The 20,258-nt window shown below is 54.7% G+C and overlaps 1 protein-coding gene across 1 annotated transcript in view; it reads right to left on the reverse strand.

The window, feature by feature from the left end:
* The window catches only part of LOC116958364 (stromal interaction molecule 1-like), a 51,035-nt gene extending 31,750 nt beyond the window's left edge, over nucleotides 1-19,285 (reverse strand). Inside the window, exons 1-4 of the mRNA XM_076056552.1 lie at nucleotides 19,015-19,285; nucleotides 8,469-8,584; nucleotides 7,384-7,498; nucleotides 5,088-5,199 (exon numbers count right to left, since the gene is read on the reverse strand). Of these exons, the coding sequence (XP_075912667.1) occupies nucleotides 5,088-5,199; nucleotides 7,384-7,498; nucleotides 8,469-8,584; nucleotides 19,015-19,240 (569 nt within the window). The 5' untranslated portion in view covers nucleotides 19,241-19,285. The remainder of the gene's footprint in view (nucleotides 1-5,087; nucleotides 5,200-7,383; nucleotides 7,499-8,468; nucleotides 8,585-19,014) is intronic.
* Between the last annotated feature and the right edge of the window lie 973 nt (nucleotides 19,286-20,258).

Raw genomic sequence — 20,258 nt, forward strand, 5'->3', positions numbered from 1 at the left:
TGGGCATGGTGAGTGTGGTGAGTGTGGTGGGCGTGGTGAGCGTGGTGAGAGTGGTGAGTGTGGTGAGTGTGGTGGGCGTGGTGAGTGTGGTGAGTGTGGTGGACGTGGTGAGAGTGGTGAGTGTGGTGAGCGTGGTGAGTGTGGTGGGCGTGGTGAGTGTGGTGAGTGTGGTGAGCGTGGTGAGTGTGGTGAGCGTGGTGAGCGTGGTTTGAGTAAGTGTGGTGAGCGTGGTAAGCGTGGTGAGTGTGGTTTGAGCGAGTGTGGTGAGTGTGGTGGGCGTGGTGAGTGTGGTGAGCGTGGTGAGTGTGGTGAGTGTGGTTTGAGTGAGTTTGGTGAGTGTGGTAGGCGTGGTGAGTGTGGTGAGCGTGGTAAGTGTGGTGAGTGTGGTGGGCGTGGTGAGTGTGGTGAGTGTGGTGAGCGTGGTGAGTGTGGTGAGCGTGGTGAGTGTGGTGAGCGTGGTTTTAGTGAGTGTGGTGAGCGTGGTGAGCGTGGTGAGCGTGGTGGGCGTGGTGAGCGTGGTGAGCGTGGTGAGCGTGGTGAGTGTGGTGAGCGTGGTTTTAGTGAGTGTGGTCGGCGTGGTGACTGTGGTGAGCGTGGTGAGTGTGGTGAGCGTGGTGAGCGTGGTGAGTGTGGTGTGTGTGGTGGGCGTGGTGAGTGTGGTGAGTGTGGTGAGCGTGGTGAGTGTGGTGAGCGTGGTGAGTGTGGTGAGCGTGGTTTTAGTGAGTGTGGTGAGCGTGGTGAGCGTGGTGAGCGTGGTGGGTGTGGTGAGCGTGGTGAGCGTGGTGAGCGTGGTGAGCGTGGTGAGTGTGGTGAGCGTGGTTTTAGTGAGTGTGGTCGGCGTGGTGACTGTGGTGAGCGTGGTGAGTGTGGTGAGCGTGGTGAGCGTGGTGAGTGTGGTGTGTGTGGTGGGCGTGGTGAGTGTAGTGAGTGTGGTGAGCGTGGTGAGTGTGGTGAGCGTGGTGAGTGTGGTGAGCGTGGTTTTAGTGAGTGTGGTGAGCGTGGTGAGCGTGGTGAGCGTGGTGAGCGTGGTGAGCGTGGTGAGCGTGGTGAGTGTGGTGAGCGTGGTGAGCGTGGTGAGTATAGTGAGCGTCCCTCACCGAGGCATCATCGTGCCGTTGACGTGGTGAGCGTGGAAGCTCTGGGCGTGGTGAGCGTGGTGAGTGTGGTGAGCGTGGTGGGCGTGGTGAGCGTGGTGATCGTGGTGAGTGTGGTGAGTGTGGTGAGTGTGGTGAGCTTGGTGAGCGTGGTGGGCGTGGTGAGCGTGGTTTGAGTGAGCGAGGTGAGCGTGGTTTGAGTGAGTGTGGTGAGTGTGGTGAGTGTGGTGAGTGTGGTTTGAGTGAGTGTGGTGAGTGTGGTGAGCGTGGTGATGAGTGAGTGTGGTGATGAGTGAGCGTGGTGAGCGTGGTTTGAGTGAGTGTGGTGAGCGTGGTTTGAGTGAGCGTGGTGAGTGTGGTGATGAGTGAGCGTGGTGAGTGTGGTGAGCGTGGTGAGTTTGGTGAGCGTGGTGATGAGTGAGCGTGGTGAGCATGGTGAGCGTGGTTTGAGTGAGTGTGGTGATGAGTGAGCGTGGTGAGCGTGGTTTGAGTGAGTGTGGTGAGAGTGGTGATGAGTGAGCGTGGTGAGTGTGCTGAGCGTGGTGAGTGTGGTGAGTGTGGTGAGTGTGGTGAGCGTGGTTTGAGTGAGTGTGGTGAGCGTGGTGAGCGTGGTGAGTGTGGTGAGCGTGGTGAGTGTGGTGAGCGTGGTTTTAGTGAGTGTGGTGTGTGTGGTAAGCGTCCCTCACCGAGGCATCATTGTGCCATTGACGTGGTGAGCGTGGAAGCTCTGGGCGTGGTGAGTGTGGTGAGCGTGGTTTTAGTGAGTGTGGTGTGTGTGGTAAGCGTCCCTCACCGAGGCATCATTGTGCCATTGACGTGGTGAGCGTGGAAGCTCTGGGCGTGGTGAGTGTGGTGAGCATGGTTTTAGTGAGTGTGGTGAGCGTGGTGAGCGTGGTGAGCGTGGTGAGCGTGGTGAGCGTGGTGAGCGTGGTGAGCGTCCCTCACCGAGGCATCATTGTGCCATTGACGTGGTGAGCGTGGAAGCTCTGGGCGTGGTGAGTGTGGTGAGCATGGTTTTAGTGAGTGTGGTGAGCGTGGTGAGCATGGTGAGCGTGGTGAGCGTGGTGAGCGTCCCTCACCGAGGCATCATTGTGCCATTGACGTGGTGAGCGTGGAAGCTCTGGGCGTGGTGAGTGTGGTGAGCATGGTTTTAGTGAGTGTGGTGAGCGTGGTGAGCATGGTGAGTGTGGTGAGCGTGGTGAGCGTGGTGAGTGTGGTGAGCGTGGTGAGCATGGTGAGCGTGGTGAGCGTGGTGAGCGTCCCTCACCGAGGCATCATTGTGCCGTTGACGTGGTGAGCGTGGAAGCTCTGGGCGTGGTGAGTGTGGTGAGCGTGGTGAGCGTGGTGAGTGTGGTGAGCGTGGTGAGCGTGGTGAGCGTGGTGAGCGTGGTGAGCGTGGTGAGCGTCCCTCACCGAGGCATCATTGTGCCGTTGACGTGGTGAGCGTGGAAGCTCTGGGCGTGGTGAGTGTGGTGAGCGTGGTTTTAGTGAGTGTGGTGAGCGTGGTGAGCGTCCCTCACCGAGGCATCATTGTGCCGTTGACGTGGTGAGCGTGGAAGCTCTGGGCGTGGTGAGTGTGGTGAGCGTGGTTTTAGTGAGTGTGGTGTGTGTGGTAAGCGTCCCTCACCGAGGCATCATTGTGCCGTTGACGTGGTGAGCGTGGAAGCTCTGGGCGTGGTGAGTGTGGTGAGCGTGGTTTTAGTGAGTGTGGTGAGCGTGGTGAGCGTCCCTCACCGAGGCATCATTGTGCCATTGACGTGGTGAGCGTGGAAGCTCTGGGCGTGGTGAGTGTGGTGAGCGTGGTGAGCGTGGTGAGCGTGGTGAGCGTGGTGAGCGTGGTGAGCGTGGTGAGCGTGGTGAGCGTGGTGAGCGTCCCTCACCGAGGCATCATTGTGCCGTTGACGTGGTGAGCGTGGAAGCTCTGGGCGTGGTGAGTGTGGTGAGCGTGGTGAGCGTGGTGAGTGTGGTGAGCGTGGTGAGCGTGGTGAGCGTGGTGAGCGTGGTGAGCGTCCCTCACCGAGGCATCATTGTGCCATTGACGTGGTGAGCGTGGAAGCTCTGGGCGTGGTGAGTGTGGTGAGCGTGGTTTTAGTGAGTGTGGTGAGCGTGGTGAGCGTCCCTCACCGAGGCATCATTGTGCCGTTGACGTGGTGAGCGTGGAAGCTCTGGGCGTGGTGAGTGTGGTGAGCGTGGTTTTAGTGAGTGTGGTGAGCGTGGTGAGCGTGGTGAGCGTGGTGAGCGTGGTGTGTGTGGTGAGCGTCCCTCACCAAGGCATCATTGTGCCATTGACGTGGTGAGCGTGGAAGCTCTGGGCGTGGTGAGTGTGGTGAGCGTGGTGAGCGTGGTGAGTGTGGTGAGCGTGGTGAGCGTGGTGAGCGTGGTGAGCGTGGTGAGCGTCCCTCACCGAGGCATCATTGTGCCATTGACGTGGTGAGCGTGGAAGCTCTGGGCGTGGTGAGTGTGGTGAGCGTGGTTTTAGTGAGTGTGGTGAGCGTGGTGAGCGTCCCTCACCGAGGCATCATTGTGCCGTTGACGTGGTGAGCGTGGAAGCTCTGGGCGTGGTGAGTGTGGTGAGCATGGTTTTAGTGAGTGTGGTGAGCGTGGTGAGCGTGGTGAGCGTGGTGAGCGTGGTGTGTGTGGTGAGCGTCCCTCACCGAGGCATCATTGTGCCATTGACGTGGTGAGCGTGGAAGCTCTGGGCGTGGTGAGTGTGGTGAGCGTGGTGAGCGTGGTGAGTGTGGTGAGCGTGGTGAGCGTGGTGAGCGTGGTGAGCGTGGTGAGCGTCCCTCACCGAGGCATCATTGTGCCATTGACGTGGTGAGCGTGGAAGCTCTGGGCGTGGTGAGTGTGGTGAGCGTGGTTTTAGTGAGCGTGGTGAGCGTGGTGAGCGTGGTGAGCGTGGTGAGCGTGGTGAGCGTGGTGAGCGTCCCTCACCGAGGCATCATTGTGCCGTTGACGTGGTGAGCGTGGAAGCTCTGGGCGTGGTGAGTGTGGTGAGCATGGTTTTAGTGAGTGTGGTGAGCGTGGTGAGCGTGGTGAGCGTGGTTTTAGTGAGTGTGGTGAGCGTGGTGAGCGTCCCTCACCGAGGCATCATTGTGCCGTTGACGTGGTGAGCGTGGAAGCTCTGGGCGTGGTGAGTGTGGTGAGCGTGGTTTTAGTGAGTGTGGTGTGTGTGGTAAGCGTCCCTCACCGAGGCATCATTGTGCCGTTGACGTGGTGAGCGTGGAAGCTCTGGGCGTGGTGAGTGTGGTGAGCGTGGTTTTAGTGAGTGTGGTGTGTGTGGTAAGCGTCCCTCACCGAGGCATCATTGTGCCGTTGACGTGGTGAGCGTGGAAGCTCTGGGCGTGGTGAGTGTGGTGAGCGTGGTTTTAGTGAGTGTGGTGTGTGTGGTAAGCGTCCCTCACCGAGGCATCATTGTGCCGTTGACGTGGTGAGCGTGGAAGCTCTGGGCGTGGTGAGTGTGGTGAGCGTGGTTTTAGTGAGTGTGGTGTGTGTGGTAAGCGTCCCTCACCGAGGCATCATTGTGCCGTTGACGTGGTGAGCGTGGAAGCTCTGGGCGTGGTGAGTGTGGTGAGCGTGGTTTTAGTGAGTGTGGTGTGTGTGGTGAGCGTGGTGAGCGTGGTGAGCGTGGTGAGCGTCCCTCACCGAGGCATCATTGTGCCGTTGACGTGGTGAGCGTGGAAGCTCTGGGCGTGGTGAGTGTGGTGAGCGTGGTTTTAGTGAGTGTGGTGTGTGTGGTAAGCGTCCCTCACCGAGGCATCATTGTGCCGTTGACGTGGTGAGCGTGGAAGCTCTGGGCGTGGTGAGTGTGGTGAGCGTGGTTTTAGTGAGTGTGGTGTGTGTGGTGAGCGTGGTGAGCGTGGTGAGCGTGGTGAGCGTCCCTCACCGAGGCATCATTGTGCCGTTGACGTGGTGAGCGTGGAAGCTCTGGGCGTGGTGAGTGTGGTGAGCGTGGTTTTAGTGAGTGTGGTGTGTGTGGTAAGCGTCCCTCACCGAGGCATCATTGTGCCGTTGACGTGGTGAGCGTGGAAGCTCTGTGCGTACTGGGGCAGCTCCACGCAGTCCACCAGCCAGCGCACCACCTCGTGCACTGTCCAGTTGTACACTGTACCACCACCACCACCACCACAACAACAACAACAACCATCGTCACCGCAACCAACACCATCACCAACACAACCACCATCACCAACACAACCACCACAACCACCACAACAACAACAACAACCATCGTCACCGCAACCAACACCATCACCAACACAACCACCATCACCAACACAACCACCATCACCAACACAACCACCATCACCAACACAACCGCCATCACCAACACAACCACCATCACCAACACAACCGCCATCACCAACACAACCGCCATCACCAACACAACCACCATCACCAACACAATCACCATCACCAACACAATCACCATCACCAACACAACCACCATCACCAACACAACCGCCATCACCAACACAACCGCCATCACCAACACAATCACCATCACCAACACAACCGCCATCACCAACACAACCACCATCACCAACACAACCACCATCACCAACACAACCACCATCACCAACACAATCACCATCACCAACACAACCGCCATCACCAACACAACCACCATCACCAACACAACCACCATCACCAACACAATCACCATCACCAACACAACCGCCATCACCAACACAACCACCATCACCAACACAACCACCATCACCAACACAATCACCATCACCAACACAACCACCATCACCAACACAACCACCATCACCAACACAATCACCATCACCAACACAACCACCATCACCAACACAACCGCCATCAACAACCACCTCGTGTACTGTCCAGTTGTACACTGTACCACCACAACCACCACAACCACCACCACAACAACCATCATCACCGCAACCAACACCATCACCAACACAATTACTACTACCATCACCATCACGACCACCACCATTGCCACCATCGCCACCTCGTCCAGTTGTACACTGCACCACCATCACAACCGCTAACACAACCACCATCACAACCACCACCATCACGACCACCACCACCATCACCACAACCACCATCACCACAACCACCACAACCACCACAACCACCGCAATTGCCCCTCGTGGCGTTTGTAGCCACCGCGGCGGCCAGATGGGGGCTCTGGAACGGGCGACGAGGGACTGGCAACCCCCCCCACCTTCAATTTAATTACCACGAGAACCGCGGCCTGAAACTATCCGGCTAAGCTTGTGCCGGAGGCCCCCCGGGGGGACAGGCGTCCGTGACATCTCCTGGCCAAACCCCAATTGGCGGAGCCAGGAGATTGAATCTCTACCCTCGGGGCTCCTCCAGAAACGGCGAGAAGCCACTGAGGGTGGCCACGTGGAATGTTCGAACGCTCACTGCGGAGGAGAGGCTGCCACTCATCCGTCGGGAGCTGGACCGGTACCGCCTGGATCTATGTGGCATTCAGGAGGTCCGGTGGACCGGCTCTGGCTCCTGCCACCATGAGGGGTGGACAGTCCTTTACTCGGGGCAGGAGACCGCCAAACAGCTGGGTGTGGCTCTTCTTCTGAACAAAACATTGAAGGGGGCGTGGGAGCGTGGAGGGTGAGGTGTGGGAAGCTGTAAGCCCCGGGCTACTTTGGGCTCGCCTTCCCATCAACCGGAGGCGAGGAGTGCTGGTCGTGGTTACTTACGCCCCCACCGAAGACGAACATCCGTGGAGGGATGCAGGCAAGGCCGATGAGTTAGATGCCTTCTATGACCTCCTGTCACAGGTGCTGGCTAAAGTGGCCCCTCGGGATAGAGTCATCTTGTTGGGTGACTTCAATGCCCGAGTTGGTCATGATGCTGGAACCTGGTCTGGAGTGATTGGAAGGCATGGGCCAGACCAGCTCAATAACAATGGAGCTGGACTGGTACCGCCTGGATCTCTACGGTATTCAGGACGTCTGGTGGACTGGCTCTGGTGCGAGTGTGTAAGAGAAAGGCTGCCACTGATCCGTCAAGAGCTGGACTGGTACCGCCTGGATCTCTGCGGTATTCATGTATTGATCGGTATTGGTATGTATTGATCGCTAACCCTGCGACCTGCGCCATGACCTCCACAGGTCATCCAGGCTCAATGTGGGTGTCTGTATTGATCGGTGTTGCTCATTATTGATAAGTATCGATCGCTAACACTGCGACCTGCGCCATGACCTCCACAGGTCGTCCAGGCTGGTGTAGGTGTCTGCATTAATCAATATTGATGGGTAATTGATCGGCATTGATCACTCACCCTGTGACCTGCGCCATGACCTCCACAGGTCGTCCAGGCTGATGTGCTGGTCTCCCGCGTGGAATGTGGAATGCTTCACGGCGGCATTCTGGTCATTGAGATCCTCTCGCAGAAACTGAGACGCACAGGACGAGGAGGAGGAGACACGGTGGGGAGACACGGTGGGGAGACACGGGGAGACACACATGGGGAGACACGGGGACACATATGGGGAGACACGGGGAGACATACATGGGGAGATATGGGGAGACACGGGGAGACACGGGGAGATGATGATGATGACTATGATGATGACTATGATGATGACTATGATGATGATGACTATGATGATGATGATGACTATGATGATGATGATGACTATGATGATGACGATGATGATGACTATAATGATGATGACTATGATGACGATGATGAGGAGGAGGAGGTTGTCACCTCACCGCTCTCCTCCACGTCGACGTCCCCGTTGGCGTCATCGTCCAGCTGTTTGTGGACGCTCGCAGTGATGACGACGATGATGATGACGATGATGATGATGACGATGATGATGATGGTGACTATGATGATGACTATGATGATGATGATGACTATGATGATGACTACGATGATGATGACTATGATGATGACTATGATGATGACTATGGTGATGACTATGATGATGATGACTATGATGATGATGATGAGGAGGAGGAGGAGGAGGTTGTCACCTCGCCGCTCTCCTCCACGTCGACGTCCCCGTTGGCGTCATCGTCCAGCTGTTTGTGGATCGCTCGCAGTGATGACGACGATGATGATGACTATGATGATGACTATGATGATGACTATGATGATGACTATGATGATGACTACGATGATGATGACTATGATGATGACTATGATGATGACTATGATGATGACTATGATGATGACTATGATGATGACTATGATGATGACTATGATGATGACTACGATGATGATGACTATGATGATGACTATGATGATGACTATGATGATGACTATGATGATGACTATGATGATGATGATGACTATGATGATGATGACTATGATGACTATGATGATGATGATGATGAGGTGGAGGAGGTTGTCACCTCGCCGCTCTCCTCCACGTCGACGTCACCGTTGGCGTCATCGTCCAGCTGTTTGTGGATCGCTCGCAGCGCCTCGTAGCTGGGCTGGGAGCCCTCTCCACCCACTCCACACGACTCTGCAACAACGTCGTCGCCATGGTTACCGTCGTCACCGTGGTCACCGTGGTTACCGTCGTTACCGTGGTCACCGTGGTTACCATCGTCACCGTGGTTACCGTCGTTACCGTCGTCACCGTCGTCACCGTGGTTACCGTCGTCGCCATGGTTACCGTCGTCGCCATGGTTACCGTCGTCGCCATGGTCACCGTGGTTACCATCGTCACCATGGTTACCGTCGTCACCGTCGTCACCGTGGTTACCGTCGTTGCCGTGGTTACCGTGGTTACCGTTGTCACCGTGGTTACCGTCGTTACGGTAGTCACCATGGTTACCATCGTCACCATGGTTACCGTCGTCACTGTGGTTATCGTCGTCACCGTCGTTACCGTGGTTACCGTGGTTACCGTCGTCAACGTCGTCACTGTGGTTACCATGGTTACCGTCGTCACCGTGGTTACCGTCGTCACCGTCGTCACCGTGGTTACCGTCGTCACCGTCATCACGGTGGTTACCGTGGTTACCATCGCCACCGTCACATCGTTACCGTCGTTACCATCCAGTCGTTACCATGGTTACCATCGTTACCATTGTTACCCTCACCTAGCGTGGCACAGCAGTCAACCCATGGCACGTGCTGGGTCTGTCACGTGACCTCCTCCTGCACCTAGCCTGGCGCAGCAGTCAACCCATGGCACGTGCAGGGTCTGTCACGTGACCTCCTCCTGCACCTAGCCTGGCACTGCAGTCAACCCATGGCACCTGCAGGGTCTGCCCCGTGACCTCCTCCTGCACCTAGCCTGGCACAGCAGTCAACCCGTGGCACCTGCTGGGTCTGTCACGTGACCTCCTCCTGCACCTAGCCTGGCACAGGCCGCTGTGGATGTGAATGGCGGATATTGGTGTGTGTGTGCTCTGGACGGGTGCGAGGGGCTGGTAACCCCTCCACCTTCAATAAATTATCACTAAACCACGAACTAAATGTGACACTTCACGTGGCCTCAAGGTGCACATGGCCTGGCACAAGCGTCGTGGTGACGTCACCGCCACTTAGTGGCGAATGGCGGTTGTTGTTGTATGTGTCTTTGTGAGTGTGTGAGTGTCTGTCTGTGTGTGTCTGTGAGTGTGTGTCTATGTGTGTCTGTGTGTGTGTGTGTCTGTGTGTGTGTATGTGTGTCAGTGTCTGTGTGGGTGTCTGTGTGTGTATGTGTGTGTGTCTGTGTGTGTATGTGTGTGTGTCTGTGTGTGTATGTGTGTGTGTCTGTGTGTGTGTCTGTGTGTGTGTCAGTCTGTGAGTGTGTCTGTGAGTGTGTGTCTGTGTGTGTCTGTGTATGTGTGTGTCTGTGTGTGTGTGTCTGTGAGTGTGTGTCTGTGTGTGTCAGTCTATGTGTCTGTGTGTGTCTGTGTGTGTGTGTCCATGTGTGTATGTGTGTGTCTGTGTATGTGTGTGTGTCTGTGTGTGTGTCTGTGTGTGTCTGTATGTGTCTCTGTGTGTGTGTCTGTCTGTGTGTGTCTGTCTGTGTGTCAGCATCACCATCATCACCACCACCACCATCATCATCACCATCATCATCACCACCATCATCACCACCACCATCATCATCACCATCATCAGCACCACCATCATCACCACCTGGGGGAAGGGTTCTCGTTGTCACCGAGGGGGGGGGGGGCGGGGAGAGACAAAGGCGGCCGGGCGTGGTGGTGCCAGCCACCCACCCCCTCTGTGTGTGCCACAGTGGCCGGTAGCCTTCATAGGCAGCGCTGCTGCTAGTGACAGCACTTGCCCCTACAGCCTGTTATAGGCTACCTGGGGGAGCTCTGTGTTTGGTGTTGATGGTGGTGATGATGATGGTGATGATGATGATGGTGGTGGTGATGATGGTGGTGGTGATGATGGTGGTGGTGATGGTAGTGATGATGGTGGTGATGGTGGTGATGATGATGATGGTGGTGATGGTGGTGATGGTGGTGGTGGTGATGATGACGATCGTGGTGATGATGGTGGTGATTATGGTGGTGGTGATTATGGTGGTGGTGATGCTGGAGGTGGTGATGGTGGTGATGGTGGTAGTGGTGATGATGATGGTGGTTGTGATGGTGGTGGCGATGCCCCGATTCTGTGGCGAGGGATCACGTGGCACTGACGGATCACGTGACAGACAGCGCAGTGTCAAGTGTCATACACAGCACGTGGGGTGAGTGGGTGAGTGAGTGGGTGAGCGAGTGAGTGAGTGGGTGAGTGGGTGAGTGAGTGAGTGGGTGAGTGAGTGAGTGGGTGAGTAGGTGGGTGGATGAGTGAGTGGGTGAGTGAGTGAGTGGGTGAGTGAGTGGATGGGTGAGTGGGTGAGTGAGTGGGTGAGTGGGTGGGTGGGTGAGTTGGTGAGTGAGTCGGTGAGTGAGTGGGTGGGTGAGTGAGTGGATGGGTGAGTGAGTGAGTGGGTGAGTGGGTGGGTGGGTGGGTGAGTGAGTGAGTGGGTGAGTGAGTGGGTGAGTGGGTGGGTGGGTGAGTTGGTGAGTGAGTCGGTGAGTGAGTGGGTGGGTGAGTGGGTTAATTGGTGAATGAGTGGGTGGGTGAGTGAGTGAGTGGGTGAGTGAGTGAGTGGGTGAGTGGGTGGGTGGGTGAGTTGGTGGGTGAGTCGGTGAGTGAGTGGGTGGGTGAGTGGGTGAATTGGTGAATGAGTGGGTGGGTGGGTGAGTGAGTGAGTGGGTGAGTGACTGACAGGGTGAGTGAGTGGGTGAGTGGGTGGGTGGATGACTAGGTGAGTGAGTTGGTGGATGAGTGGGTGAGTGGGTGAGTGGGTGAGTTGGTGAGTGAGTGAATGAGTGGGTGGGTGAGTGGGTGGGTGAGTGGGTGGGTGAGTGAGTGGGTGAGTTGGTGAGTGAGTGGGTGAGTGGGTGGGTGAGTGGGTGAATTGGTGAGTGAGTGAGTGGGTGAGTGGGTGAGTTGGTGAGTGAGTGGATGCGTGGGTGGGTGAGTGGGTGGGTGAGTGGGTGGGTGAGTGTGTGAGTTGGTGAGTGAGTGGGTGAGTGAGCAGTTAGTGGGTGAGTGGATGAGTGGGTGGGTGAGTGAGTGAGTGGGTGAGTGGGTGGGCGAGTGGGTGAGTGGGTAAGTGATCGGTAAGTGGGTGAGTGAGTGGGTGAGTGGGTGAGCGGGTGAGCGGGTGAGCGAGTAAGCGGGCGGGTGAGTGGGTGAGCGAATGAGTGGGCGGGTGAGTGGGTGAGCGAATGAGCGGGTGAGTGGGTGAGTGAGTGGGTGAGCTAGTGAGCGAGCGAGCGAGCGGATGAGTGGGTGAGCAAGTGAGCGGGCGGGTGAGTGGGTGAGCGAATGAGCGAGCGAGTGAGTGAGCGAGTGGGCGAGTCCCTATACCTGTCACTGTTTGAGTCACACAAATACAAAGCTAAATACAAAGGTACCCTTCCCATGTGACCTTAGCAGACTGTAGGGGCAAGTGCTGTTAGTAGTAGCAGCAGCAGCAGTGCCTATGAAGGCTTCCGGCACTATAGCGCACACACACACACAGAGGTGGGTGGTGGTGTGGCCGCAACCACCACCACCACGCCCGGCCGCCTTTGTCTCTCCCCCAGAGCGACGTTCCACTCCACACCGCACGCAGTGACAGGTGGTGGCTTCACTGTGAAAGGTCGACGCGTTACCGCCTTGGGCTGTACCACCCAGGTCAGCTGTACCACCCAGGTAAACCACACCGGCTGTACCACCCAGGTCAGCTGTACCAGCCAGGTCAGCTGTACCAGCCAGGTCAGCTGTACCACCCAGAGGCAGCTGTACCACCCAGGTCAGCTATACCAACCACACCGGCTGTACCACGCAGGTCAGCTGTACCAGCCAGGTCAGCTGTACCACCCAGGTCAGCTGTACCACCCAGGTAAACCACACCGGCTGTACCACCCAGGTCAGCTGTACCAGCCAGGTCAGCTGTACCACCCAGGTCAGCTGTACCACCTAGGTCAGCTGTACCACCCAGAGGCAGCTGTACCACCCAGGTCAGCTGTACCAGCCAGGCCAGCTGTACCACCCAGGTCAGCTGTACCACCCAGGTCAGCTGTACCACCCAGAGGCAGCTGTACCACCCAGGTCAGCTGTACCACCCAGGTTCAGCTGTACCACCCAGAGGCAGCTGTACCACCCAGGTAAACCACACCGGCTGTACCAGCCAGGTCAGCTGTACCACCTAGGTCAGCTGTACCAGCCAGGTCAGAAGTACCACCCAGGTAAACCACACCGGCTGTACCACCCAGGTCAGCTGTACCAGCCAGGTCAGCTGTACCAGCGAGGTCAGCTGTACCACCCAGGCCAGCTGTACCACCCAGAGGCAGCTGTACCAGCCAGGTCAGCTATACCACCCAGGTCAGCTGTACCACCCAAGTCAACCACACCGGCTGTACCAGCCAGGTCAGCTATACCACCCAGGTCAGCTGTACCACCCAGGTCAGCTGTACCACCAAGGTCAACCACACCGGCTGTACCACCCAGGTCAGCTGTAAGTGCCAGGTTAGCTGTACCAGCCAGGTCAGCTGTACCACCCAGGTAAACCACACCGGCTGTTCCACCCAGGTCAGCTGTACCACCCAGGTCAGCTGTACCACCCAGGTCAGCTGTACCACCCAGGTCAGCTGTACCACCCAGGTCAGCTGTACCACCCAGGTAAACCACACCGGCTGTACCACTCAGATCAGCTGTACCACCTAGGTCAGCTGTACCACCCAGGTCAGCTGTACCAGCCAGGTCAGCTGTACCACCCAGGTAAACCACACCGGCTGTACCACCTAGGTCAGCTGTACCAGCCAGGGCCAACCACACCGGCTGTATCACCCAGGTCAGCTGTACCACCCAGGTCAGCTGTGCCACCCAGGTCAGCTGTACCAGCCAGGGCCAACCACACCGGCTGTACCACCCAGGTCAGCTGTACCACCCAGGTCAGCTGTGCCACCCAGGTCAGCTGTAAGAGCCAGGTCAGCTGTACCACCCAGGTCAGCTGTACCACCCAGGTCAGCTGTGCCACCCAGGTCAGCTGTAAGAGCCAGGTCAGCTGTACCACCCAGGTAAGCTGTACCACCCAGGTCAGCTGTACCACACCTGCTGTACCGCACCTGCTGTACCAACCACACCGGCTGTGCCACCCAGGTCAGCTGTACCACCCAGAGGCAGCCACACCGGCTGTACCACCCAGGTCAGCTGTACCACCCAGGTCAGCTGTACCACCCAGGTCAACCACACCTGCTATACCGCACCACCTGTACCGCGCCTGCTGTACCACACCACCTGTACCACACCAGCTGTACCACACCACCTGTACCACACCAGCTGTACCACACCACCTGTACCACACCAGCTGTGCCACGCCTGCTGTACCACACCACCTGTACCACACCAGCTGTACCACACCACCTATACCACACCAGCTGTACCACACCACCTGTACCACACCAGCTGTGCCACGCCTGCTGTACCACACCACCTGTACCACACCAGCTGTGCCACGCCTGCTGTACCACACCACCTGTACCACACCAGCTGTACCACACCACCTGTACCACACCAGCTGTGCCACGCCTGCTGTACCACACCAGCTGTGCCACGCCTGCTGTACCACACCACCTGTACCACACCAGCTGTACCACACCACCTGTACCACACCAGCTGTACCACGCCTGCTGTACCACACCACCTGTACCACACCAGCTGTACCACACCACCTGTACCACACCAGCTGTGCCACGCCTGCTGTACCACACCACCTGTACCACACCAGCTGTGCCACGCCTGCTGTACCACGCCAGCTGTGCCACGCCTGCTGTACCACACCAGCTGTACCACACCAGCTGTACCACACCACCTGTACCACACCAGCTGTGCCACGCCTGCTGTACCACACCAGCTGTACCACACCAGCTGTACCACACCACCTGTACCACACCAGCTGTGCCACGCCTGCTGTACCACACCAGCTGTATCGCACGAGCTGTGCCACGCCTGCTGTACCACACCACCTGTACCACACCAGCTGTGCCACGCCTGCTGTACCACACCACCTGTGCCACGCCTGCTGTACCACGCCTGCTGTACCACACCAGCTGTACCAGCTTTGCCACCCAGACAAGCCAAACCGGCTGAACCACCTAATCCTGCTGAAGCATCTTTGTGTGTACACGTGACTCTGTGTGTGTGTGTACACGTGACTCTGTGTGTGTGTACACGTGACTCTGTGTGTGTGTGTACACGTGACTCTGTGTGTGTGTACACGTGACTCTGTGTGTGTGTCTATGAGTGTCTGTGTGTGCGTCTATGAGTGTCTCTGTGTGTATGTCTACACGTGACTCTGTGTGTGTGTGTACACGTGACTCTGTATGTATGTCTATGAGTGTCTGTGTGTGTGTCTATGAGTGTCTCTGTGTGTGTGTCTATGAGTGTCTGTGTGTGTGTACACGTGACTCTGTGTGTGTGTCTATGAGTGTCTGTGTGTGTGTCTATGAGTGTCTCTGTGTGTGTGTCTGAGTGTCTGTGTGTGTGTGTGTGTACACGTGACTCTGTGTGTGTGTCTATGAGTGTCTGTCTGTGTGTCTATGAGTGTCTCTGTGTGTGTGTGTACACGTGTCTCTGTGTGTGTGTACACGTGACTCTGTGTGTGTGTGTGTACACGTGACTCTGTGTGTGTGTCTATGAGTGTCTGTGTGTGTATGTCTATGAGTGTCTGTGTGTGTGTCTATGAGTGTCTCTGTGTGTGTGTCTATGAGTGTCTCTGTGTGTGTGTGTGTACACGTGACTCTGTGTGTGTGTGTACACGTGACTCTATGTGTGTGTACACGTGACTCTGTGTGTGTGTCTATGCGTGTCTGTGTGTGCGTCTATGAGTGTCTCTGTGTGTGTCTACACGTGACTGTGTGTGTGTGTGTACACGTGACTCTGTCTGTGTGTGTGTCTGAGTGTCTCTGTGTGTGTGTGTACACGTGACTCTGTATGTATGTCTATGAGTGTCTGTGTGTGTGTCTGTGTGTCTCTGTGTGTGTGTCTATGAGTGTCTCTGTGTGTGTGTGTACACGTGACTCTGTGTGTGTGTCTATGAGTGTCTGTGTCTATGAGTGTCTGTGTGTGTGTGTGTACACGTGTCTCTGTGTGTGTGTGTGTACACGTGACTCTGTGTGTGTGTGTACACGTGACTCTGTATGTGTGTGTACACGTGACTCTGTGTGTGTGTGTACACGTGACTCTGTGTGTGTGTACACGTGACTCTGTGTGTGTGTCTATGAGTGTCTGTGTGTGTGTCTATGAGTGTCTGTGTGTGTGTGTACACGTGACTCTGTGTGTGTGTGTACACGTGACTCTGTGTGTGTGTACACGTGACTCTGTATGTATGTCTATGAGTGTCTGTGTGTGTGTCTATGAGTGTCTCTGTGTGTGTGTCTATGAGTGTCTGTGTGTGTGTGTACACGTGACTCTGTGTGTGTGTGTACACGTGACTCTATGTGTGTGTACACGTGACTCTGTGTGTGTGTCTATGCGTGTCTGTGTGTGCGTCTATGAGTGTCTCTGTGTGTGTGTCTACACGTGACTGTGTGTGTGTGTGTGTACACGTGACTCTGTCTGTGTGTGTGTCTGAGTGTCTCTGTGTGTGTGTGTACACGTGACTCTGTATGTATGTCTATGAGTGTCTGTGTGTGTGTCTGAGTGTCTCTGTGTGTGTGTCTATGAGTGTCTCTGTGTGTGTGTGTACACGTGACTCTGTGTGTGTCTATGAGTGTCTGTGTCTATGAGTGTCTGTGTGTGTGTGTACACGTGTCTCTGTGTGTGTGTGTGTACACGTGACTCTGTGTGTGTGTGTGTACACGTGACTCTGTATGTGTGTGTACACGTGACTCTGTGTGTATGTCTATGAGTGTCTGTGTGTGTGTCTATGAGTGTCTCTGTGTGTGTGTGTACACGTGACTCTGTGTGTGTGTACACGTGACTGTGTGTGTGTCTATGAGTGTCTGTGTGTGTGTCTATGAGTGTCTCTGTGTGTGTGTACACGTGTCACTGTGTGTGTGTACACGTGACTCTGTGTGCGTGTGTGTACACGTGACTCTGTGTGTGTGTGTACACGTGACTCTGTGTGTATGTCTATGAGTGTCTGTGTGTGTGTCTATGAGTGTCTCTGTGTGTGTGTCTATGAGTGTATGTCTATGAGTGTGTGTCTATGAGTGTGTGTCTATGAGTGTATGTCTATGAGTCTCTGTGAGTGTATGTCTATGAGTGTGTGTCTATGAGTGTGTGTCTATAAGTGTGTGTCTATGAGTGTATGTCTATGAGTCTCTATGAGTGAGTGTCTATGAGTGTATGTCTATGAGTCTCTATGAGTGTGTGTCTATGAGTGTATGTCTATGAGTGTGTGTCTATGAGTGTGTGTCTATGAGTGTATGTCTATGAGTCTCTATGAGTGTATGTCTATGAGTGTATGTCTATGAGTGTGTGTCTATGAGTGTATGTCTATGAGTGTATGTCTATGAGTCTCTATGAGTGTGTGTCTATGAGTGTATGTCTATGAGTCTCTATGAGTGTGTGTCTATGAGTGTATGTCTATGAATGTATGTCTAAGACTGTATGTCTATGAGTCTCTATGAGTGTATGTCTATGAGTGTGTATGAGTGTGTGTCTATGAGTCTCTATGAGTGTGTCTACGAGTGTATGTCTATGAGTGTGTGTCTATGAGTGTGTGTCTATGAGTGTATGTCTATGAGTCTCTATGAGTGAGTCTCTATGAGTGTGTTTCTATGAGTGTATGTCTATGAGTGTATGTCTATGAGTCTCTATGAGTCTCTATGAGTGTGTGTCTATGAGTCTCTGTGAGTCTCTATGAGTGTATGTCTATGAATGTGTGTCTATGAGTGTAGGTCTATGAGTGTATGTCTATGAGTGTATGTCTATGAGTGTATGTCTATGAGTCTCTATGAGTGTGTGTCTATGAGTGTGTGTCTATGAGTGTATGTCTATGAGTCTCTATGAGTGTGTGTCTATGAGTGTGTGTCTATGAGTGTATGTCTATGAGTGTATGTCTATGAGTCTCTGTGAGTCTCTATGAGTGTATGTCTATGAGTGTGTCTATGAGTGTGTGTCTATGAGTCTCTATGAGTGTGTGTCTATGAGTGTGTGTCTATGAGTCTATATGAGTGTGTGTCTATGAGTGTGTGTCTATGAGTCTCTATGTCTATGAGTCTCTATGAGTGTATGTCTATGAGTGTATGTCTATGAGTGTGTGTCTATGAGTGTATGTCTATGAGTGTATGTCTATGAGTCTCTATGAGTGTATGTCTATGAGTGTATGTCTATGAGTGTATGTCTATGAGTCTCTATGAGTGTGTGTCTATGAGTGTGTGTCTATGAGTGTATGTCTATGAGTGTATGTCTATGAGTCTCTGTGAGTCTCTATGAGTGTATGTCTATGAGTTTGTGTCTATGAGTGTATGTCTATGAGTGTCTATGAGTGTGTGTCTATGAGTGTATGTCTATGAGTGTCTATGAGTGTATGTCTGTGAGTGTATGTCTATGAGTGTGTGTCTATGAGTCTCTATGAGTGTATGTCTATGAGTATGTGTCTATGAGTGTGTGTCTATGAGTGTGTGTCTATGAGTGTGTCTATGAGTGTGTCTATGAGTGTGTGTCTATGAGTCTCTATGAGTGTATGTCTATGAGTATGTGTCTATGAGTGTGTGTCTATGAGTGTATGTCTATGCGCCTCTATGAGTGTGTGTCTATGAGTGTATGTCTATGAGTGTGTGTCTATGAGTGTCTATGAGTGTATGTCTATGAGTGTGTGTCTATGAGTGTGTGTCTATGAGTGTATGTCTATGAGTCTCTATGAGTGTATGTCTATGAGTGTGTGTCTATGAGTGTGTGTCTATGAGTGTATGTCTATGAGTCTCTGTGAGTGTGTGTCTATGAGTCTCTATGAGTGTATGTCTATGAGTGTATGTCTATGAGTGTATGTCTATGAGTGTGTCTATGAGTGTATGTCTATGAGTCTCTATGAGTGTATGTCTATGAGTCTCTATGAGTGTATGTCTATGAGTGTGTGTCTATGAGTGTATGTCTATGAGTCTCTATGAGTGTATGTCTATGAGTCTCTATGAGTGTATGTCTATGAGTCTCTATGAGTGTATGTCTATGAGTGTGTGTCTATGAGTGTATGTCTATAAGTCTCTATGAGTGTATGTCTATGAGTCTCTATGAGTGTATGTCTATGAGTGTATGTCTATAAGTCTCTATGAGTGTATGTCTATGAGTCTCTATGAGTGTATGTCTATGAGTGTATGTCTATGAGTCTCTATGAGTGTATGTCTATGAGTGTATGTCTATGAGTGTATGTCTATGAGTGTATGTCTATGAGTGTATGTCTATGAGTGTGTGTCTATGAGTCTCTATGAGTGTATGTCTATGAGTCTCTGTGAGTCTCACCCAATGCTGCCGGGCCAGATCGCGTCGCTCGATGCGAAGGCGGTGATGATGATGATGACGATGGCTGTTGTTGTTGCTGTTGTTGTTGTAGCCGCTGCCTGTTGTTGTTGTTGATGTCTATCGAGGAGTCTCTGCGGCTGTCTCCCGCCACGAGACAGAGACAGAGACACAGCAGCAGCAGGCAGTGGGACAGATAGCAGAGAGACGAGTTGGGCTGTAGGGGCATGGCGAGAGAGACGACGTGCAGGGGGGCAGGGGGTGGGGGTGGAGGGGGGTGGTGGAGGGGGTGGAGGGGGGTGGTGGAGGTGGTGGTGGAGGGGGTGAAGGGGGGTGGTGGTGGTGGGGGGTGGTGGTGGAGGGGAGCAGGGGGTGGGGGTGGTGGTGGAGGGGGGTGGTGGTGGAGGGGGTGGTGGTGGAGGGGGGTGATGGGGGTGGTGGTGGAGGGGGGTGATGGGGGTGGTGGTGGAGGGGGGAGGAGGAGGTGATGGTGGAGGTGGATAGGAATTTAAATTCCTCCCGCGGAGACACGGGGAGGGAGACACGGGGAGAGACACGGGGAGGGAGACACGGGGAGGGAGACACGGGGGGGATGGAGGGAGACACGGGGAGAGACACGGAGAGGGAGACACGGGGAGGGAGACACGGGGAGAGACACGGGGAGGGAGACACGGGGAGACAGACGGGGAGAGACACGGGGAGAGACACGGGGAGGGAGACACGGGGAGGGAGACACGAGGAGGGAGACACGGGGAGAGACACGGGGAGACACGGGGAGGGATACACGGGGAGGGAGACACGGGGAGGGAGACACGAGGAGGGAGACACGGGGAGAGACACGGGGAGACACGGGGAGGGATACACGGGGAGGGAGACACGGGGGGGATGGAGGGAGACACGGGGAGAGACACAGTGACACAGAGAGACCGAGACACAGTGACACAGACACAGAGAGACACAGAGCGACTCACAGAGAGACACAGAGACAGAGACACACAGAGACACAGAGAGAGACAGAGACACAGAGAGAGACACAGAGAGAGACACAGAGACAGAGACACAGAGAGAGACACAGAGACAGAGACACAGAGAGAGACAGAGCGAGACACAGAGAGAGACACAGAGAGAGACACAGAGAGAGACAGAGACACAGAGAGACACAGAGACAGAGAGAGAGACAGAGACACACAGAGACACAGAGAGAGACACAGAGAGAAAGAGAGACAGAGACACACAGAGACAGAGAG

This window comes from Petromyzon marinus, chromosome 76 (assembly GCF_048934315.1).
Source record: "Petromyzon marinus isolate PM22_M1 ecotype Great Lakes invasive population chromosome 76, UKy_Petmar_22M1.pri1.0, whole genome shotgun sequence".
Lineage (NCBI taxonomy): Eukaryota > Metazoa > Chordata > Hyperoartia > Petromyzontiformes > Petromyzontidae > Petromyzon > Petromyzon marinus.